Consider the following 22,803-nt stretch of genomic DNA (forward strand, 5'->3'; position numbering starts at 1 on the left):
TTTATTTATTTATTTATTTATTTATTTATTTATTTATTTATTTATTTCTGGGAACATCTCCGTTTGTTCCCCTCCTGGCCTGCTAGTCATCTGGTCTCTATTATTGTCTTTATCTGAAGTTACAAATATATTTTAAATTTTTAATGCACCTCAGAAAGTCTTCTAGCTGTATTTTGGTTTGCTTTGCTTTTCTGTGGTTATCTCTTTGCTAGCCTTCTTGGCTGAGACTTGAGCGTTTCAGAATATTTGTTTTTCCTGTATGAGAGTGTAGCCTGCCTGCACTATCATCCAAAGTAAAATAAAGTAGCTAAAAAGTTTGCTTTTATGTTTTATTTTTTATTTCCCCCCACCCCCCACTTTATCTCCTGTCCTGATTAGAGGGCCAAGGTTTATTTCTTCCCTTATTTTTCTGCCGTATATTCCTCGCTATGGATTCTCTCGATGGCTTTCTGTGTGCGGTTACTGTGATGGTAATGTCTCCTTACATCCCTTAAAGAAATAACCTTAATTTCTTTGGTATTCCTACATAATGAAGGAAGTGGTAGGAGTAGCACTTTGTTGAGTTTGTATCACTGCTTGTTGATCCCATGCCTCAGGTTCTGGATTTGAGCCTGGGCCTTAGAGCACTGCAGTCTGTTTCAGACACCAGGACTTTAGAAGGTGAATATGTGCTTCCCGCACTGGCCAGGGTGTATCTTGTGGCATTACCAATACCGTGAGATAGCAAAGTGTGAGTTTTGATCTCTGTGTTGCTTCTTGGACTCTTTTTTTTTTTTACTTTCACTGCAAATTCTCAATTCTTCCTCTTTTTTTTTGGTCTTCTTTTAAATATTAAAAAGAGGATTAAATTATCTCACCTTACATATGCCTTGGTGATGCCTTTTACAGATTCCTCTGAAGTACTTCCAAGCTGTGGTCTTCTGCTCTGTATTCTGCCCGTGATTTTTTCATATACGTAGTCTTTATCAAAGAGAAAACGTATCCCAATAATATAATGTTAATTTTTCTCTTATCATGGTGAACACAGAGGTCTCGAGAAGTCTGTAGAATCAAGGATGCATTGATAATATTTATCACTATTTAAGAGCTGTTAGTAGAATTTAGAAGAAAAATGATGGAAAAGTTAATTGTTAAAATCATTTTTGATACACTGGTGTTCAGAGCTGGTCTTCTGTTATCTACAGCCAAAGAGTGAAATATAAGAGAAATGACATTAATCTTTTTTAGTCAGAATAAAAATAACCAAATATATTCTGAAGACTTTCAAATGTATAAACCCAGGTGTAGTAGCCAAAGTTCCTCTCGTCTATAGGCAAAGCATAGTAGGTTTGTTTTTCAGTCACAACTTTATTCTGTCTGTGTGTCTCTATCAAATTTTCAGATGCCCAATCCTCCAACTCAAACCTTCCAACTATAAATTTTGATGGCTAGCAGATGAAGAGAAACGAAGCAAAAATGATTGCTTTTAGTCTCTTTTTGCACTGAAATAAACTTGTGGGCAGTTATAACCCTGGGTTAAGTTTGTAATTAAAGGTTTTAATTTAAAAAAGAAAAAGGTGAATATGTCTAAAATTATATGCTTTAAGCATATTTATTTTGGACATACAGCATCATATGTTTATTTATGTTAAAGAATTTTGTTATTTCTTTTTCTGGAGATATGTTAATAATGTGGATTTTGCATTTACACAAGTGAAAAGGTACTCATTGTCATGGATAGAGTGGATAGAAGATCTTACTTTAAATTATTTCTAAAAATTGTCTGCTGCATTATTGTTTAGTGTAATTGTCTACTCAGCCTCTTCAACTGAAAAGCTTTATTCCATCTGACCAGTTCAGTGCTTGAAAATTACTTAATATGCTCCTCTTGTATGGATCGAGAAAAATGTTGAATTAAACTATTGCTTGGTTCTGTGTGTTCATCCCTATGTTTGTTTGTATCAAATATCCAAAAAATGTTAGAGGCTGGGAATACCAGGCATTGGTGATGAATAACCCAGTGTTTGAAAGCCAAAGAGGTTGTTAGAAGCTCTTCTGCATTTCTGTAGGTCTTTTTCTTGCAGAATAGCTCTTTTAAGTGGGCTACTAATTATGAAGAATTCTGTTTTCTCTGTACTTGTCCTAATAAAGCAGTGTGTGCTTTTGATTGTTATAAGCCTTTTCTGCTTCTTTCTCAACCAGGAGAAACTGCAGATGGCGTCAGTAAATCTGTTCATCGAGTCTTTGCATCCATGATTGGGGAAAATGAAGAGGAGGATGATGATGAAGAGGAAGAGGAAGAAGAAGAGGAAGAAGAAACTCCTGAGCAGCCCACAGCTGGAGATGTTTTTGTGTTGGAGATGGTCCTAAATCGAGAGACCAAGAAAATGATGAAAGCAAGTATTTAAACCTCTGTGTAACTTCTTTATATCTTGCAAAATGTAGTAAAAAAAGGCCAATTTGCATGATTTTAGCTACTTCCTGAGAGACTTGCCTGAAACTAATTCTGTGTGGGAGACTTCTGCTTGTGTTGGCATCCTGTCTTTGTTTTTTAGAAGAGTACTGTTTGGAAATGTTCAAAAATAATTAAGTAGATTTTTCCAGTGTCTGGATTTTATTTATTTTAGATATCAGAATTATCCTGTCAGTTATGAAAATTAGCAAATATTTTGGCCGGTCGTTTTGATATTGCTAGCACATAAATAATTGGTTATTAGGTTGTGTAAAGCGCAAGTGTGACTGGTGTCTCCTGAATTTGGGCACAGCTGCATCATTGATAAAAATATCAATATGCCTTTTCCGTTTAGGAGAGAAGACCTCGCAGTAAACTTCCTCGTGCCTTGAGAGGTCTGATGGGAGAGGCCAATATCAGGTTTGCACGAGGAGAACGTGAGGAGGCTATTCTGATGTGCATGGAAATCATTCGACAAGGTATTTTAGAATGCTAAAAAATTCTGGCTTTAAGAGTGGGGTGAAATTGTCTTGTGCATCAGGAAATTCAGTGTGGCTTCACTGATGATGAAAGTACTCAGTACAAAGAATGTCATTGTGTAATTAGCATGAAATTAAGAATCTGCAGTGCGTTTATGTTGTTATTTTGCTTTAGAGAAGAAACTGTCACCCTAATTTTTCAGCTTTCCACAGATTACTTCTGTCTTTGTAAAACTAAAACCAAAGTGTAAACAGCTATTGGCATGACTTCTAGAGTAGAAAAAATGCTGTAAATGGTTGTTGTTAGGTTTAGTCAGGCTGTTTAATGATTTATAAAAAAGGAATTGGAAGCTGACCTGCATTTTTTTCTGAATTGAAACAATAATGTTGATGTTTCATTTAATTCTGATACCTGTTGTTTGAAGAAAGACAAGTTTCTTGTTTTCAAGTAGGTTTTAAAACAATAGTTCTTAATTGTTCTCTGTCTTTTTGTAGCTCCTCTTGCTCATGAGCCCTTTTCCACTCTTGCCATGATCTATGAAGACCAGGGTGATATGGAGAAGTCATTGCAGTTCGAACTGATTGCAGCTCACTTAAATCCTAGTGACACTGAGGAATGGGTTAGACTGGCAGAAATGTCACTAGAACAGGATAATATTAAACAGGCTGTTTTTTGCTACACAAAAGGTAATGTAGCAGTGATTTTAATATTTTAAAGTAAATGTTAGGTGCTAATGGCAATCATTGTGTTGTTTTCTCCTGCTTTCCAATTTAGTTTGCTTCAGTTTGCTAAGATTTTGGTACTTCTGTCCAGACTTTGGTAAAAGATTCACAAATCTTTATCATAGGTTGTCCTTTTCTTACAAAAACCTTGTGCATGTAATGATGTGTCCATTCATATTCTGTCAGTAGGCAAGTGATGTTGCCTTGTGTTTTTGGAGAAGAGAGTCCTAGTTGAATTTACTTCTGGTAGCACGTACGTGTGTTTCAGTCTGGTTTGCTTTCCTCAGGATATTTATTGATGCAGCTTTTTCTGTTATTTGTTGTTAGCTTAAAAATTGCTGGTGTTTGCCAGGGCTTTGGCAGTGGAGTAATCAAGTAGACGAATATGACATTTGTTATTGCCTTTTTCTAAACTTGGCTACTAATATATTTTTTCCTGTTGCAGCTCTGAAGTATGACCCAACCAACGTGCGCTATCTATGGGAGAGATCAAGCCTGTATGAACAGCTGGGGGAACATAAGAATGCTATGGATGGCTACAGGCGTGTTTTGAATCTCCTGTCTCCCTCTGATGGAGAGCGTTTTATGCAGTTGGCTAGAGACATGGCAAAGTAAGTTGGACTTAAAAATAGCGTGATTTCGTTTCCCAGAGTTTCTCAAAAGGTGGTATTAAAAGCTCTTTAGGTGATTGAAGCTGGGTGTGTAGCTTAAATCATGCAGGTGTTTTTGCGGGGAATGACCCACATACAAGCATGCACCCATGCATCACAAATGTTGTGATGCTTCCAAAGACTGATGTATGGGAATTGTCCTGTCCATGATCGTTGCATCATCACAGAACAAAACATACCTACAGTACACAAAAATGTACTGCACTTGTATACAATTGTATCTGTATAATATCACTAGAGACCTGGAATCTCCTTGCCAGCAAGTCTGAGTGAAACCAGGTATTAAATCTGAAATGCAGTCTTCAACGCAGTATAGTTTTGTATAGTTTATGATTTGTTTCTGGAGCAAGTCTCATCCCCTCTGCCATCATCTGGTCGTCATCTCTGCCTTTTCCGCTGTTCTGCTAATGAGAGCAGGTCAGGTCACAGAAATTTTCCTGAGACAGAGGAGGCTTTGTGTTCAAGTGTGTAGCTCTCTAATCTTAGTTTTCAGTAAGTTGTTTAATTGCTTCATGCCTCTGCTTTCTCATGCATAACTTGTAGAAACCTGTTATTGGACTGTTTCAAAGACAGTTAAGTCTTTTGTTTTTTTTTGGTTGTGAAATGCACCAAAAATGCAGGAAGTGTATTGTAACAATATGATTATTGGAGTTCTTTGTAAAACTAGGTTAATGCAACACATCAATGATAACCTGGCTTGAGGCAAGGGATACTGAATGAAAATTCCTGTAACATCCCAACATATAGGGGATTATTTGAATATGTAGGGAATTCTTGGTAATTGTTTGAAATACATGAAAATTGCCAAAAGTTATAAGGAAAGAAAAACTACCCTCTTTCTCACCATCTTTTGTAATTTACTCTCCCTAATTAAGATAATTTCAAAAAGACAAAGAAAAAAGGCAAAGAAATATGAAAAGCCTCTTGCTAGTGGTCAAAGGATATATTATCAGTTATCTCAAATACTTAATGTTTCATATCTGCATTTTATAGGAGTTATTATGAAGCCAATGATGTCACCTCTGCTATCGAGATAATAGAAGAAGCCTTTACTAAACACCAGAGTCTTGTCTCCATGGAAGATGTTAATATAGCAGCTGAATTATATATTTCCTCCAAACAGTATGACAAAGCACTGGCGGTATGGAGAATTAAATGCATTTGTGTATTGTGTTCATCACCTCTATGCCACTCAGGATGGGTAGTTTGTATTCCTGTAGTGCTTAAATATGGTCATATTTCTACAGTGGTAGAGATGATCAGATACTATTTGCTTACAGATTAGTTCTGTAGTGATCAGCATTGAAGTTAACAGAAGGGGCAATCAACAGAAGGGGGCTGTTCTAGATTTAACATTTTGGGGTCCCTTCTCTCCTTCTCTACAATTGCCATAACCTTAGTAGCCAGAAGAGATCTGCAAGCTGATTTGGGTATCTGTTGTACTACCAGCAAAGGGAATTCTTGAAGGTGAAGGTTAAAATAGTGACACTGAATGGTCTGATGCTTCAAATGCAGACCCTTGTGCTCTATCTGGCATACCTGTGTTATGACTAATAATTTTTGCTTTAAGCACACATTCCAGAAAGACTCTAGAACTTGACTCAAAGATATCAGGAATTGGCAAAGGTTGCATATTTGTTCTAGTGGTTATTCACTCTCACTTCTGCGGCATGTTTCCTACTTGATTTGTTCTGGCTTTCAGAGGAACATCGTAAGTATCTGGCCATTATTATACTTTCCCAAATAGAGCTAAGAACCACTAATAATTGGGACTTTCTCCTTGTAAAGTTTCTTATTTAATTACCTCTTTTTTTTTTTTTTTTCTTACCTAAGATTTTATTTAGCTCTCTCTCTGACAGTATAAAGTATTACTAGCCTGCAAGCAGTTCCACTGACTCTTCTCTCTATACCTCTTTCTAGGTTAAAAGTCAGTCAATTCTGTGTACACAGTATTTGGGTACCAGATTTATTAACATAGTGCTCAGTTGTGGAACTGTTCCATGTTTGTTCTTGATTGTTCTCCCAGGTTTTTTCCTGTGATGTTGTTTCTTGCTCCTAGATAGCTGAGTCTGTATTTTAGTTGGTTAACCGGGCCTTTTAAAAGTAATTGCCTTAATACAGTCATCTGGTTTGTTCTCCTGAGGGCCATGTACTCTGTAGTTATTTATCACTCTGGTTTTGGCAGCAGTAGTGACTTAAATATTTACAATTTATGAACAAAAATACCAAATCACATTGGGTCTTAGACCAACAATCCTTTACACTTGTGCATTTCCCCTCTCATACCTCCTTATTGGCAAGCGAATGTCTTGGCTAGTCTGCCTTTGATTTTATTTTTCTTAAGTAGTTGTTCTGTTGTGCTAGTTTTATTGAGGTCATGATGTATGACCAGGGTTGCTGTAAAGCATCTGACTCTATGTAGCTGTGAGTGTTTTTTTTTTTTTTTTTTAAATGAGACAACCTTTGCAGTTTCCTTGCAGTGTGTTAGGTTGAGCAAGCGTTGGAGCACTTTGGAAAGGTCTGTGGAGAGCTTAGCTACTTACCTGGTGCTTTGCTTTCTTTTTCTATCTTCTGGAAGGTATAAAATAAGTTAATATTTTTATTATTATTATCATTATTTTTATTTTGTTGTTTTATTTTTTTATTTTTTAATTAAAAAAGCAAATTTCTGGTTAGGATGAAAGTAACTGTTTTATTTGCTAAAGAGACCACTTTTCTTCGGAAAACTTTTGTGATATCTAAAGCAACTGTCATGTAGACTGGGTACTCTGTATATCTTTTAAATCTTTAGAATGATATGAGTTACTTTTCTGTTTTAGGTTATTACTGATTTTGCAGGAATTGTACTTGAAAAAAAAGTGTCAGAAAAGTGTTCTACCGAGGAGAAAAAAGGTAAATAGCTAACAAGCGGTTAGTATGACCCTTCTGTTCATCTAATGTGACATTTTTCTTTCCGTTACCTTTTCAGTTCCTGAGAGTGTTTTTGATGCATGATGACAGGCTTTTCTCTTTTCAAACTCTTCAATGTTTTTAATGAGTTAAGTGCCATGACCTCGGAGTTCTATAAGGAGTTACTCTGATATCCAATTAGCCCCAGTGACTCATTAGAGACAAGGACTGCTCTCCAGGCAATTGGAGGCCTCTTAAAGTTCTAAACATTCCTCTGAGTGTTCACATCAGGCCAGTTATTCCTGCTAGCTAAATAGCTTCCGGAAAAAAATCAGATAAACTTAGTGGCATCTATACTCAAGAATATCAACCTTTGACCTGAAACTATTCTTCTTAAATCCTACTTCTGTTGTTAAACATTTAAATGTTTTGGTTTGTACCAATACCTAGGGATATTAGGCTTTAATTGTGACTTGAATAAAATAGATGGTCTTTGAGAAGTCAGCTTTATGAAAGCCATTGCTCAAGTCTGAACATATTTCTGTTTGATTGCAGCATGCCAACTCTTACGCAGGCAGTCTGTTCTATGATTCAGGTGGTCAGTTGTTTCAGCAATATGGGCCAAACCTAACGCAGGTATAAGATACTCCTGTTGGCTTTTTACTTCAATAGAGCAGATGAAAATATAGATGATCAGAGAACATGGTGTTCAGAACAGCTGTGCTGATAGGAAACGATAACTTACAAGGAGCAAGGAGCACAACTGTAACTAGTCTGGGAATTAAAACACGGTATTGTCAAGTTATCTGAAGTATATCATTTCTTAAGACAAAGCTTCTAAACTACAGAAAGTCTTGGTTCCCCACCACCTGTTGCTTTAAAACTTATTTTTGATTGCTTCTCGCTTTGCAGTCCTTCAGAACAATATACACTTTTCAGTTTTAAACAAGAGTAAGCTACCAGTCAAATGTGGATTCAAAATTAAGTAACTTTTGGCTTAGCCAGTGCTACTCAGGGTAATCTGTTTCTGTTTAAGAAGATACAGCATCAGTGGTAGAAACTCAAGAAAGCCAGGAGGCGGCAGTGACTGACAGCCAAAGTCATCCAGCTGCTGAATCGAGCACTGCAGGTAAGTAATTTAGTTGTTGAATCTAGTACAATTCTATGAACTGATCATATTCTCAGGAATCAGGTTGCAATCATAGCAAAATCATGAAAGATTTCTAACAGCAGGAAAATAGGGCTGTCTAGAAAATGTTCCTTGTGTATTGTTGTCTTTACTCAATATTTACTTTTAACCCAACCAGCCACCCAAGTCAAAAGCATTCTCCCAGGGCTTACCCACTTTGAAAATGATTTTTATTTTATTTTATATGAATATACTGACAGGTGAATAGTTGCTCTCGTGTTGGGCATTAAGATGTTCAGAGAATGATGAATTAGTCTGCATGCAGTAATATGCAGTGACATGCAGTAATTGGATGTGGATGTAGAAGGTCATAGGGAAGCCTTAAATTGGAAATCACTGTTTTCCTAGGTTGTAATGGTCACCCTTTCAATTTTCAGTGTAAGAATTAAGGTGAAGGAGAACTTGATCAGGGTAGTTTAAGATGTTTAGTGACTGCATTTGCAGTATGATAGTGTAGTTTTACTGGGTGACCATTAATTTGCTAGCACTTTGTCTTGTGCTTGCGTTCTCAACAGATTGTGTTCATTCTAGGTGTTATGTAATAGTTTGTAGACAACTGTGTTTAACAATGTGTATAGCCAGGTCCCTGACATACAGGGCTTACCACTTAATACAAGATATTTCCTTGAGAAAGCAAGGAGAAGAGGGTACAGGTGCCTATGTTGTTAAAGGAAGGCTTTATGTAACAAATACATCTTAAAACAGAGGGGGAAGGCTCCAAACACATCGTACAGGATCTTGCTGTTGAAGTCGATGCAGACTGATAGCACTTGGTATTTCAAATGAAATAATAAGGATCAGAGTCAGTAGAATGCAGTTGTTCCGTCAATCAGGAAAGATACAAAAGAAGGGAAGAGTGTAGGCCTACACCAACATTTGCTAGTCATTGAGAATATCTTTTCTTGATTGTTGCTCAACATAGCCTGGAGGGGATGTGGGGCTATGGGAGATACTTATTAAAACATACGGGTTCAGAAAGAAATTTGTTGTCTTCTCACAGCTGTGGAGAAGGTTAGCTGCTGCATACCTGAGGGGGTTCCCATCGATATCACAGTCAAGCTGATGGTGTGTTTGGTGCACCTGAACATCCTAGAGCCACTCAATGTAAGTAGAAATCAACTAAGAAATCCAAAGATAAATTAACGAAGCAGGTGATTTTTGCTGTCTTCATATGACTTGGTTGACAGTCGGCTGAATATGAGCCAGCAGTGTGCTCAGGCAGCCAAGAAGGCCAGCAGCATCCTGGCTTGCATAAGAAACAGCGTGGCCAGCAGGTCCAGGGAAGTGATTGTCCCCCTGTACTCGGCTCTGGTGAGGCCGCACCTCGAGTACTGTGTTCAGTTTTGGGCCCCTCGCTACAAGAAGGACATGGAGGTGCTTGAGCGAGTCCAGAGAAGGGCTACGAAGCTGGTGAGGGGCCTGGAGAACAAGTCTTACGAGGAGCGGCTGAGGGAGCTGGGACTGTTTAGCCTGGAGAAGAGGAGGCTCAGGGGTGACCTTATTGCACTCTACGGGTACCTGAAAGGAGGCTGTAGCGAGGCGGCGGTTGGTCTATTCTCCCACGTGCCTGGTGACAGGACGAGGGGGAATGGGCTAAAGTTATGCCAGGTTTAGGCTGGATATTAGGAAGAACTTCTTTACTGAACGGGTTGTTAGTCACTGGAATAGGCTGCCCAGGGAAGTGGTTGAGTCCCCATCCCTGGAGGTCTTTAAAAGACGTTTAGATGTAGAGCTTAGGGATATGGTTTAGTGGAAGATTTGTTAGCGTTAGGTCGGAGGTTGGACTCTCTGATCTTGGAGGTCTCTTCCAACTAGACTATTCTGTGATTCTGTGACTGAGGTCACTGAGAGGGCTATGGAGATTTTTTGCTTTCCTCCCACCTCAAGACAGACACCTAGCAAACGTCTAATAACAGAAATGCTATTGTTGTCCTTATATGTTTTGCATTCAGTTGGAAGTGTTACTAAGGCACAGTAAATTACTGCCTGTGTGCTGTGACAGACATTGCAAAGTTCTTGAACACTAAGGGACATATCTTTACTTTGTTTTAAAGCCCTGCCAAATCCTAAGACTGTTCTTATGAAAGGTAAGGATGGGTAAGATGTAAAATGTCTAGAACAGACAAATAGGGCTTATTCAGCAATTGTGAAATTCTTATCTTTATTTTTCACTTTTAAACTAACATTAAAAAAGGCAGTGTAGTTCAGAATGCAAAGAGAATAAAAATCATAGCATAAAAAGGTGAGCTTCCAAAAACATATCTTAAGTGGTGTTGTTGCTGCTTATTTGTGTTTTTACTATTTGTTGTTGTTTTTAAAGCCTCTCTTGACCACTCTGGTAGAACAAAATCCAGAAGAAATGGGTGACTTGTATTTGGACGTTGCAGAGGCATTTCTGGATGTTGGTGAATACAACTCAGCACTGCCTCTCCTGAGTGCCCTTGTCTGTTCTGAACGATACAACTTGGCTGTTGTCTGGCTTCGGCATGCAGGTGGGAAGAAACAGGGCTGCTGAACATGTGTGCTACTGAGAGGTGATAGGAAACTGCTGAGCATTTCCAGAGAACGTTATCTAAAATCACTGGAATTTAGATGCAAGTGTTGAACAACAATTTGTATTTGCAAAAACTATAATTGGAGTTTACTATGACAGCCCTGTCATGGAGGGTTTTCTTGTTCTTGCAGACTGAAATTTCCTTCACCTAAAAATACTTTATTTTCATCTAAGCGAACAGCATCTGTTCTCCATTCAATTCTGTATCAACTGACGATGCTGTAAGTGAAACTACAGATGCATCAGTTTGTATTTCTGAATATTTTCACTTTAATAATTCATATTTTGAGTGGTTTTAACTGGAAGAGCATCTGAAAATTATGTTAACTGTTTTGCTTGCGTCAAATCTTCTTTTTCTGCCATTTAAGTGTGGTGGTGTTTATGCTGTATCTAGAATGCTTGAAGGCTTTGGGACACATGGAGCGTGCTGCGGAGAGCTATGCCAAAGTTGTTGATCTTGCGCCGTTGCATCTGGATGCAAGAATCTCACTTTCAACACTTCAGCAGCAACTGGGTCGGCCTGAAAAAGCTCTGGAGGCTCTGGAACCCATGTATGATCCAGATACACTGGCTCAGGATGCTAATGCTGCTCAGCAGGTGAGTAAGGTGCTCTGTACTTCTAGTTTATGATACGATATTTGCTGAACTATGGTAGGGGTCAAAGATATCAACTAGATAGGGCCAGGGATTGACACTTATCTATAGGATGGTGAGCTTTTGCAGCACAGTGAATGATTCATTATAGGATATCAGGGATGAATCCTCATGGCTCTTTCTCCTTGACCTTTTTGTCACTAAAATGCCCCACCTGATTAATTTATGTTGCATACAACCTTTTGGCCACCGAGAACCAGTCTTGACACCAATGACTTTCTATCAGGTTGATTAGCAGACGCTACATGCAGACTAGATAGATGGTTTGGCCTCTACTGATTGTAAGTGCTATCTTAGCAAAGGTCTATATCCGTTCTCCAGCAGCATTATCACCATGAGTAAGAGAGATGCTCAGTCTCTCTGAAATCTAAGAATTTGAAATAGTAATCACTGCAGGGCAGTTTAAAGAGTTTTTATGTGTGGCAGCTAGGATTACAACTCTCTAGAAGCTGTTACAATCCTTAAAGTTCTTTGTTTTTGAGTCAAAATAGTTTTATAAACTCTCTCTCTCTGTGGGTGGTTGAATAATAATGTTCAATAACATCTAGGAATTAAAACTACTCCTCCATCGTTCAACGTTGTTGTATTCCCAAGGCAAAATGTACGGTTACATAGACACTTTACTTACGATGCTGGCGATGCTGTTGAAGGTAAGCCAGTTTTTGCAGTTTTGCTTTAACAAACTTGTCAGCTATGAGTTGGGTTAAGACAAGAGACTAACAAACCCGGGAAGAAAACTAGTGTTTTTGATATGCTAATGTTTTCATAGTTTTGTTAGATAAAAGTCTTGCAGGGAGCCTGTTAATTCTAGGGACCCATAATACTGTTGATTGCTACCTGTGGTGTGCAGAACAGAGTATTGTTTGTGAGTTCGTAATAGCTCTCTGTTTATGAATATAGGTAGAACATACCAAATGCTAAAGCTGCTTTTTACCTATTTAGCAGTCAATGTAATGTTTTCTTTAGATTTACTTTTATGCGGATACTAGTTTGTATTTCCATAACTTCCTTTTGAATTACTAATCTGTTTTTTCTTGTTATTTAGTGAGCAAAGAAGAATTTATTTAGCTAGCAAGTACAGCAGTGGTGGTGGTAGTTTTCTGTTATTTATTTTTCTTTAACTTGGAAGTGAGGGAGGGGAATATTTAGGCCTTGATTTTATCCATCTCATTAGAGTCATTACTATTTTACTGTACTATCTGAATAGCTGACATGTTCTCTCTCATGAGCTTACTGTGTTGTGGCGCTTCTAAGCTGCAGATGGTTTTGGCACACAGTGTGAGCAAGACGAATCGGCAATGAAACTGATTTTGACGTAGGATATTAATATAGGATATTAATGTAATCTGAAATGCTGCCCTTCAATTTGTTTCTAGGTAGCAATGAGCAGAGCTCAGGTGTGTTTGATATCTAGTTCCAAATCTGGAGAGAGACACCTCTATCTTATTAAGGTGTCAAGGGATAAAATTTCTGATAATGACGACCAAGAGGCAGCAAATTGCGATGCAAAAGGTAACATTTTATTAAAAATAAATCAAGAAGATGAACCCCTTTGTTCTGAAAAACGAAATAAAAGTTACTATTTTGCATGTTAAATCCATGCAGTTCATGTTAGCATTGTTTTATTTGTAGGGCAAGGAAAGCAGCAAAAATGAAGACAACGTAACTTCAGGGAACAATCCACATTCAGAGAAAAATAATAAAATTACTGAATAATTTAGGTCGAGAAGGACCTCTAGAGATTGTATGGTCCAAGATTCCCTTCAGCCCAACTATAATACTTGTAACTCTGGAAAATATTAGAAATAAGTGTTTAAAAATTGTTGTGATTTTTGAGCTGGCCAGACTTGGTTGAGCCATACTACGCATTCTTAAGCAATGTTTGGTAGATGAAGAGGGGTAACTTTAATGCATTTCTGTGGTATGTTTACAGCTTTAACTGTATGTATTTTTTGCCATTTGTTCCCAAGTTTTGATTGATTGTTTTTTTTCCTTTTTTTTTTATGAACTGCACTTAAATGGGGGGAAAAAAGTAAATACCTTTATTTTGTCTAAATGATCAGTTTGATATATGCATGTCTGTTTGTTTAAAAAAGAGTATCTCGTTTTAATTTTCTGGACTTACTGACTTTAATATTTTAGCAATTTTTGCTGTTCTCACGAGTGTTCTGACAAAGGATGACTGGTGGAACCTCCTCCTGAAGGCTATATATTCCTTGTGTGACCTCTCCCGGTACAAGGAGGCAGAGCTCCTAGTAGATTCTTCTTTGGAATATTATTCATTTTATGATGATAGACAAAAGCGCAAGGAGCTGGAATACTTTGGGCTCTCTGCTGCAATTCTGGACAAGAACTTCAGAAAAGCATACAACTATATCAGGTGGGGAATTGTCAAAGCCGAACAGTCTGGTCTCTAATTGTTTCCACTGAGGATGTAGTCATACTGCTGGATTTCTGAAGGAGGCAGGCTAATGCTTTCCTGCCTTCCCTAAAACCAATAAGCCTGTTGAAACAAAAGGAGCTTTCTGATAGCCTTTGATTCCAAAATAATGCAGTAGATAGTTTGATTTGGCCAAAACCCTTCATTCTGTTTTTCATCGTCAACTTTCCCTCGGTCATTGATCTGCTGTTGATTCCCTTAGGCTGTTTTTATTGCAGACATAATATTTACTTTATAACATTTACTAATTTATTGTATGGGTTTCATTCTATAGAATAATGGTAATGGAAAATGTCAATAAACCTCAGCTCTGGAACATCTTCAATCAAGTTACTATGCAATCTCAGGACGTCCGTCACCATCGCTTTTGTCTCCGCTTAATGCTGAAAAATCCTGATAATCATGCATTGTGTGTCCTAAACGGGCATAATGCATTCGTCTCTGGCAGTTTCAAGCATGCTCTTGGTAATGTCATCACTGTTCTAATTTTGACAAATACAGTTCAGTGTTTCTTTTACAGACTTTCTTCATACATCATAAAATTATGCATGGCTTCATAGCATTAGCCTGATGGTTTGATTATTTTGTACACAAATCAAAGCATCACTAAATAGTTTTGCTAATAAAACTTAAGCTGGTAAGTCTAGCACATGTGGCAATAATAACCCACTTGCAAAGATAACTGAAGGCTGATGATAATAACAAGAAAGACAGAATCAGACCAACTTAAACAGCAAATAAAGTTGGTTGGACATATTAAGCAGGCCTTGGAAGTACACCTACTGTTGTCAGATGAGCCCTCCAAATGTCACACTTGAGATGTGTTGGAGATGGAGCATGCAACTGTTTTGTCTCAAAAAGAAGTCATACTGTGAAGAAGTGAGAAGTAGTTAATATGCAGTCTTCTTCATGAATTAATGATTGGTTTTGTTAAAATAAAATCTACATATGCATGTTCCATAGCTGTCCAGTAGTAATAATTATTTGTTTTCATGGTAATACATGAAAGCCGTAGTCATGAACCAAGGGCCACACTGTGAGGGACAGTAATCTTTCACTACTTCACTTATCTTTGCATGCTTTTAAATAATACTGTTTTTTTTTTTTTAGTCAGTAAGGTGCTAATATTTGGTGTATTTGGGCATAATTATTCTAGCCATGGTACTGCTAGAACTAGCTGGTATAAACAGTGACAGTTTAATCAAAATAACAAAACCGAACTTTGAAAACCTAACTGTTGTACACAGCAGTAATTCTCCACACATCCAGTATATAAATTCCTGGATTTGTTTTCTTTGTATTTTTAAGCAGGTATATTAAACTGTTTCTTTTTGTAGTTTGCACTTCTTATTTGAAGATTTACTTATTCATCCTTATATTCTCAAGGAATGTTTTTTGCAACAAACATCCTGATTTAGCTATTTGCTTTTAGGACAGTATGTGCAAGCCTTTCGTGCAAAGCCCGATGAGCCTTTGTACAGTCTTTGCATCGGATTAACTTTCATCCATATGGCTTCTCAGAAATACGTGTTGAAAAGGCATGCTCTTCTAGTTCAGGTACGTTAGTAATTTTTACCTATAGTGTTTCCTGGCTTTGTATCTTACAGACAATGATGGCAACAACTTATTGTGTTTAAATAACTTCTCGTAACTAGTAACTCATTTCAAAAGAGGGAAGTAGTGAAACATAAATACAGATGAGTATGCTTTTGAGCTAAAGCTACACCCATCTGAATCTCATCTTATACTTCTCATAAACTCCAGACTTAGAAGGTGTTGTTTGTTTGTTTTTTTCTGTTGTCTTTTTCTCTTTCCCCTTTTGGGTGCTTCTGCATAGCTGTTAACATGAAGATCTCATGAGCTCCAGTCTAGGCTACCCTCAGTTTTTCAGCTTTCTTATTCTTGGTTTTTCTTTCATCTGCCAGATTGTTACAAAACACAGGCTGATTATTCCCAGACAGAATCTTGAAAGCAATTTCCTGTGCTCTCTACCAGTATTTTTCATTAACTTGAATTCCTTTTAATTACTGTGGCTACTGAGCTCAGAGTCAGCAGCCTATGATGAGGATCTTGAGCCGTCATGACTTGTAAAATTGCTGCAACACTGTAGCATTTGTTACAGCAAATTGCTGTAACACTGTAGCTTTTAATTGGATTTCACAAAAGCTGTAGGTCCTTTGCTACTCTAAAACAAGACCAGTTATGTTACTATCCAATGCAAGGCATTTGAGGCTTGCGGATTTTGGCCTAATTTTAATATATTTAGACACTTCTTTCTGTAAATAACTTTCCTTTCTTATCTGGGCTGCTACTTTATCCTTTTATAACGTAATTGAACAACGTCCTATTTATGTTACCCTCCGGTGATACAGTTCCCTGCTTTTCTCTCTTCTCACTACTTACTTTTATGACACTTTTTTTTCGCATTCTCTCTTGCTCCTGTTGTAGTTAATAATTCAGCCACAATGACGTGCTGGTGACCTAAATTACAATCGCTAACTGCTAGCGTCTGAACTAATTCCTCATGTGGAAGGAGCTATCTTCTTTCATTACCAACATGGTCCCTGGAAAGAAAGGCCTCTATTTGCAATGGAATCATCACATTCCAAAGTGATAGTAAAATGAAATGTAAATTTCTGCACAGGAGAGGATGAAAAAGTTGTGTGCTCCATTTTTTTGCCTTCTGAATTCCTCTCTTCTACCTATCCTCCCTAAGTTTCCCTCAGGACTCATTCAGTGCAAAGTAAAACACTGCATTTTAATATAAAATAATACTGTAGCTGCCTTTATTTTTCCCTTGTGTTCCGTATGGGAGGCAGCCGTTTGTCTTTATAGCATCATACAAACCTTGAGCAATGAACAATACTCCAAGCTGGTAGGCAGTGACATCCTTCAGACGGGGAAAAAAATGACTTCTCTGGCGTTACAGCATGTCAGCATATTAGCAAGACCAGTTTGTTCCCCTGGTCTGTCACTTTATGCATCGCCCTCTTTTGTGTGTTCTGGACCATCAGCACCCCAGTGGGCACGAAGTCCCTGTGGGGTCCTGCTTGTGTGTCTGATCCACAGGAGGAGCAGGTATTCAGGCTAGGGTTGGCAGGGAGATTATACCTTGGATTCTGCTGGTCACAGTTTAAATTCATCATTATATATTTTAATTCTGAACTAAAAGCAAGAAAGTTTAACCCTTACAGAGCACTTTGTTTTGTTAAGGCATAGCACTCGCATTGCTGGGTATGAGCACCCTTCCAAACTCTGCTGGGGACATAGCAGTAAAACATCTGCTGGCTTCAAGTGACATGAACTCTTGCCTTCTGCTTAGGATATATGAATTTTTTCATGCTTTTATTCAGTGATGTTTATTCTTAGCTACTTTATAAAATGACCTGCTGGTAATTGCCCTGGTAATTGATATTGAAGTAAATACATAGAGCTCAAGACCAAGAATACACTTACATTCCAGAACTTCACAGAGTTCAGCAAAAAGTAGAGTTTAACCATTTATTTCTGTTATCCAAGGCAAAGAGAGGACAGGGAATGAAGGTTTATTGTTTTTAAAAAAACAGTGACAAAGAACAACAACAAAATTACCGATGGAGGAGGGTGACCTTTTAATGTATATATTTTTTTTAAGATCTTGCTCTAGCCTGTCCTTTAGCTGCATGTTTTTTAAGACAGTTAACTCTTCTGAACATTAACTGGTCTTTTATGTTTGTGTATGTGTATATTACATATCTGTTTAGCAAGTTAGTGCTATAGATCACTATACTAAGTAACTGTGTGCTCAATTTGTAACATATATATGCATATATGTATACGCCTGGTGCCATCAATGGTACTGAGACTGACAGTACGGTTTACACAGTCTCAACAATCAAATGTGATTTCTGGGGGAATGTGGGAAAGCATGGATCAGAAGTTCAAATACACACATTTATATGTCTTTTCTCTAGTGTATTTTGTGTCTGTCTTCTTAATGGGAACATTCACAATGTGCATGGTATGTGTACAGGGGTTTTCCTTCCTTTTCCGGTATTTGGACCTACGTGGACCATGCCAAGAATCTTTCTACAACCTTGGCCGTAGTCTTCACCAGCTGGGATTACTGCACCTGGCAATCCACTATTACCAAAAAGTACTTGAACTTCCTCCTCCCACCCTGGAGGTACTGTATCTTTGTAAGTTCTATATATAGCAGGTAGAGTCAGGTCAACGTTAATTTCTCAGCCATAGTTAAATTAAGAACATAAGATCTCTAGTTGAGAACAATTTGTATTGTAATTCCCTGTCACTGGAAACCCAGGTCTGATTGTAACCTGATACACACTTATGCATGTGTGAATTTCAAAGATTTAAGTATTCTGAGGGATTTCCTAATAAGCTTGAAGTAGCAGCAAAAAAGGTTGCCAAACTTGATCTGAATAAATAGCTGAACTTAATATATATTGCATACAGTACTTTATAACTGGAAGTTTTTTGTTTTATAAACCAGCATGCTGGAGTGATATGCACCAGCAGAAGATTAAGAATGCCATGGGTTTGCTCTGCAACTGATCTGAATTAGATCATCCTAATACATTTACAAGTTTGGTATAAGAGAAAATTTATGCCTAGCTTTGACATGAGTGGGTAGAAGAATTACAAGTTTATTTAGAAAAGGGGACAGGTTGGTAAAGTAAGAAACATTAGTGTTACTGAACGCCAGGTGTTCAAAGCAGCAATATTTCAGCCATATAAAAGAGATAGGCAGTATTTGTAATCTGATTATAGAAACAAATACTCTACATACAAAGGCAAATTCAGTAGAACTTTTCTGGTTTATGAGTTGTCTATCAAATTTACAGCTAATGTTTTGAGTATGTGATTACATAACTCTTTGGTGATTAACAGGCGGAAACTCAGAGGGAGGGCACAAGAAATACTATTGTTTCTGTACAACTGAAAGCCTATGCAAACTACAAATATGTGATTTGATTACACTCTGCTACTCAAGTTTTAATTTTATACTTAACTTTGCATAGAGGTAACTTAATTATATTATTATTATTATTTTTACAGGGAATAGAAACTGATCAGACAGACTTGAGAAGAGATACTGCCTTTAACTTGTCACTTATTTATCAGAGCAGTGGAAATATCAGAATGGCTCAGAAGATGTTGTATACTTACGCAGTCGTATGATGAAGTTTGTGGCAGGTAGAAATGATTGTATTAATTCTTGCATTATGCAGTGCTGGGGAAACTGGTTTTATATACAGCTTTTGCTGTAGATGGGCAAAGATGTGGCTTGTGCTGTATGTAAGTTTGAGACTTCTTCTACTGCTGACTTTTGAACTGTATCATGTATAGATGGGAACAGTCTGTTCCAGGTAAAATGCTGACATACTCGAGTGTGTCTTCTCTGATGAACTACTCTGTAATCTGATATTCAGCCTCGTGTACAGAATCAAACAGAGAGAACTGAAGCCTAGTGTTACCTTTAGGAAAAAGAATGTGCAGTATTACAGCTAGTTACAAGTGAGGTTGTACTCTAATACAAAAGAAGGAAATGGGCTCATACAAATCCCTAGAGAACTCAGTATTTCAAGCTCTTTTAAATGTTTGGTATTTTCTAGGAGTTCATATTCCTAGCAGCTGTTCTATTTCAAGGAGGTCGATTTCTGTTTCATTAAAATCCATGTGACGGTTGTCCTTCTTCTGAACCTGTTAATAAAAATTCTGAAGTTAATGATGTTTGTTTACTCACTCTCAGAAAAAAAAAAAAAAAAGTATGCTACTGAATAGCTTATAGCAAAAATTAGTACAATATCATGCAGCTTGTTGTTGAAAATATATTACAAATGTTCTGGATTGTTAAGTACTTCTGAATGTTGAACAGTAGCATACTGTAGTTGAAGCAGGCTGCTTCCAGCCCAGCAGGAGCATAATAAAGATAAATATAGCTATATGTATACATAGGAAGGTTCCTGTACAACAGCAAAATAAGGCTGAAAAAGTATGCTGAATAGAAAACAAGCCACGCTGTTGCCTTCTGAGCACGTGTTACTTATAGTATCACTGCTAACTGTTTGCTTTCAGCCCACTTTTATGTGTATTTGTGTATTGTAATCATTTTGCACAATTGCAATCAATGCTTAAGAAATTACTGTTGTGGAATTATCTAAAATAGCAGTAAAATCAAGACAATTTTGTCTCAGCTCAAACATTAAATAATAACGTAGTGCAGATCCACTTTGGTAGGTAAGTGCTGGGCCCTACTGAGGATACAAAGGTAAGAGACAAACACCAGGAAAGTTGCACTGATTCAGAAAAGCATGTTTTTTAGGAAATAGTACTAGGCAACACTGCCCTAATACAAGTCTCATGCTAAATTTGCAGAAATAACTAAAATAATTATTTAATTTATGTCAGTATGGAGTACCATAAAGGGCAGGAGGAGAGTGACTCCATCACCTCTGTTTCATTTCTTATTCTCATCACTTTTTATGGCATGATAGCGAACTGTTTGCTGCGTGAACTAGAGCTGACTTGTGATGTATGTACAAGCATAGTATTGCTGCATCACCTTGGGGCAAAAATTCTCCATTGAAGCTTTCCCTATTGTTGGGCTCTGCACATCTTATAACCCCTTGGATTTTTTTTATTCTTTCAGTGTCCCTTCACATGAAAAAGGCTTCTCATGTCCCAGCAAGTACAGTCCTCAGCATTGAACTAATGCTTAGAAAACAGAAGCCAGAGAGGTCCAGCATACACGTTCCCTTTGCATTACTCTGCAAAACTGTATAAAATACTCAGAATCCTACTGTTTGTGTATCATAAAATAGACCTGACAGGTTGTTCTTGTTGTAATTTATTTTTTAAGAATTGCCCTAGAAATTGACCAGTGTTAGGGTATTACTACAAATTATTTTTGACCATAACTGCTGCTAGAACTGAATTAGTTTCGTAAATCTAGGAGGTATTTTTTTAACATTGGTGAAAAAAAAATAAAAATAAAAAAAAAGGAAAAATACACTCAGGCTGCTTTTAAACTGTTTTGTAAATTGTCTTTAAGCACTCAATAACAGAAAGTTGCATTTAAAGAAACCCAGTCAATATGGACTGGAAAATTCACATTGCTAGCAAATGGTGTTCAGAGTGGCCCCGCTAAACAATTCTGAGTATCTGGAAGGAAGTGATGCTGCTTGTCTTGAGGAAGTCATAAGTAAGTTATCTAGAGCTTTCTGGAATGGTTGTGGAGAAAAACTATAAATGAAGATAGGACTTACTTAAATATTGTTTAGCTATGTCCAACTTGCATTAATGGTTATAAGATAGGCAGTCTTTAATTAGATTTCACACAATTAGATTTTACACCATTTAAGAAATATGTTACACTGCTGTTGTGCAGCAGTGACAGACATTAGAGAAGACTGGAATTCACACAGAGACAAAACAGACACCATATAAATGTGAACTTCCCAATGAAAATCAGTTCAAACATGCACAGCCCATGTTAATTGTCTTGCCTAAGGAAAAAACAAAATGCAGAACATTAGATGTGTACAGAAAATACATATGTTTATCTAGATCACTATACAACTGTTTAGCAATTATTGTGTTTAAAGAAAAGAATTACAAGATCTCATGTATCATGTACTTTTGGTGTTTGAATGGGTTTTATACAGTAGTTTTCCCTAAAGCTTTTTGAAAGAAATATCTTGTTTTGTGCCTTTCAAATGGATACAAGCTTCTAATTTATATTGTTCCAAGAAAAACTCCTGGTTTTAATCAGTATGATTACTTTGTTTGTTTCACGGTTATGGTTGCCTTAGCACAAAGATAACTCCAAGTTTTCTTCTTACTGTAGGGTCAGGGATGAACACCCCGGAGTTGTCTCTTAATTGTTGCTCCTGTAGTTCTGTAATTTGGTGCTAAATCTGAAGTAAAACTCAACCCAAAACTCATCCTGGACATCTGGACCAGCTATTTCATTCTTCATGTAATGCACAGAGCTGTATTACTTGCTAAAGCAGACATAACCTAGCCTTAAGCTAGTGCTAAAGGTAAGAGGGACTGTGATACAGTAATGCATTACTATTACACTGTATCTTAATGCTTTCCACCATACATGCTGAACAAATTTAAAAGAAGCGAGAGGATGTGTTGAATCTTGAATAAAACATTACTACACTAATATAAATACCATGTTTAATGTCCACAGGCTTATAATCCGACTTTGCATTTCAATATACACAGTAACTGTATATGCATTGCCCTAAAGGACGCAGGGGATTCTGGAACAAGGAAGGCAGGAAGAACCAGCCCTTGAGGTATATGGTACCTTGGTAAAAACTCCTGCAGAGGAAGCCTGGGAGTGGTTGGCTCTTGTCCTGCTATCATGCCAGTTGCAGAGTGCTTCATCCTCTTTCACAGGACAAAGTCACAACCATCAAAGTCACAATCATTTGTCCAATGACATTAGGCAACCTTCTTAAGCAGTTGATAAAAATGCATTCAAATATGATTCATTCATTAAAACACAAGGGTGTTAAATTGTAAGTGCTCTTCCAGAAGACTTTTTCAACTGTGATTACAGTTTGAGTTAACAGCAGGCAAAACTAGATTACAATTTTGATTGCTGTTTGCCCGAGGGCACTGTGGAGGTGGAGACACACAGATTTTGCTAAACCATCTCAGCAGGCCTAAGGAGCAGGTGCAGCATACACGCCAGTTGATCTCTGAAGGAATAATTTGACTAGGACAAAGTTAAACCCATGCTGGATAGGCCTTC

General features: G+C 37.4%; 1 protein-coding gene and 1 long non-coding RNA gene across 4 annotated transcripts in view; one reads left to right on the forward strand and one right to left on the reverse strand.

Annotated features, from left to right (window-relative positions):
• The window catches only part of LOC118170194, a 22,441-nt gene extending 6,481 nt beyond the window's left edge, over positions 1 to 15,960 (reverse strand). Inside the window, exons 1-2 of the long non-coding RNA XR_004752564.1 lie at positions 15,790 to 15,960; positions 8,024 to 8,030 (exon numbers count right to left, since the gene is read on the reverse strand). This is a non-coding gene — a long non-coding RNA (uncharacterized LOC118170194). The remainder of the gene's footprint in view (positions 1 to 8,023; positions 8,031 to 15,789) is intronic.
• Positions 1 to 22,210, forward strand: part of GTF3C3 (general transcription factor IIIC subunit 3) — a 23,467-nt gene extending 1,257 nt beyond the window's left edge. Inside the window, exons 3-20 of one of the 3 annotated variants that reach the window (XM_035332260.1) lie at positions 2,182 to 2,375; positions 2,787 to 2,910; positions 3,406 to 3,597; positions 4,079 to 4,244; positions 5,298 to 5,445; positions 7,124 to 7,196; positions 8,230 to 8,322; positions 9,383 to 9,486; positions 10,703 to 10,874; positions 11,331 to 11,533; positions 12,139 to 12,240; positions 12,967 to 13,102; positions 13,733 to 13,970; positions 14,305 to 14,495; positions 15,463 to 15,587; positions 18,043 to 18,195; positions 19,089 to 19,226; positions 21,880 to 22,210. In XM_035332260.1, coding sequence (XP_035188151.1) covers positions 2,182 to 2,375; positions 2,787 to 2,910; positions 3,406 to 3,597; positions 4,079 to 4,244; positions 5,298 to 5,445; positions 7,124 to 7,196; positions 8,230 to 8,322; positions 9,383 to 9,486; positions 10,703 to 10,874; positions 11,331 to 11,533; positions 12,139 to 12,240; positions 12,967 to 13,102; positions 13,733 to 13,970; positions 14,305 to 14,495; positions 15,463 to 15,587; positions 18,043 to 18,195; positions 19,089 to 19,211 — 2,537 coding nt within the window. In that variant the 3' untranslated portion in view covers positions 19,212 to 19,226; positions 21,880 to 22,210. Of the gene's footprint in view, positions 1 to 2,181; positions 2,376 to 2,786; positions 2,911 to 3,405; positions 3,598 to 4,078; positions 4,245 to 5,297; positions 5,446 to 7,123; positions 7,197 to 8,229; positions 8,323 to 9,382; positions 9,487 to 10,702; positions 10,875 to 11,330; positions 11,534 to 12,138; positions 12,241 to 12,966; positions 13,103 to 13,732; positions 13,971 to 14,304; positions 14,496 to 15,462; positions 15,588 to 18,042; positions 18,196 to 19,088; positions 19,828 to 21,879 lie in introns of those variants that run through there. The other 2 variants (XM_035332261.1, XM_035332259.1) reach the window with 2 other exon arrangements.
• The last annotated feature ends 593 nt before the right edge of the window (positions 22,211 to 22,803 follow it).

This window comes from Oxyura jamaicensis, chromosome 7 (assembly GCF_011077185.1).
Source record: "Oxyura jamaicensis isolate SHBP4307 breed ruddy duck chromosome 7, BPBGC_Ojam_1.0, whole genome shotgun sequence".
NCBI lineage: Eukaryota > Metazoa > Chordata > Aves > Anseriformes > Anatidae > Oxyura > Oxyura jamaicensis.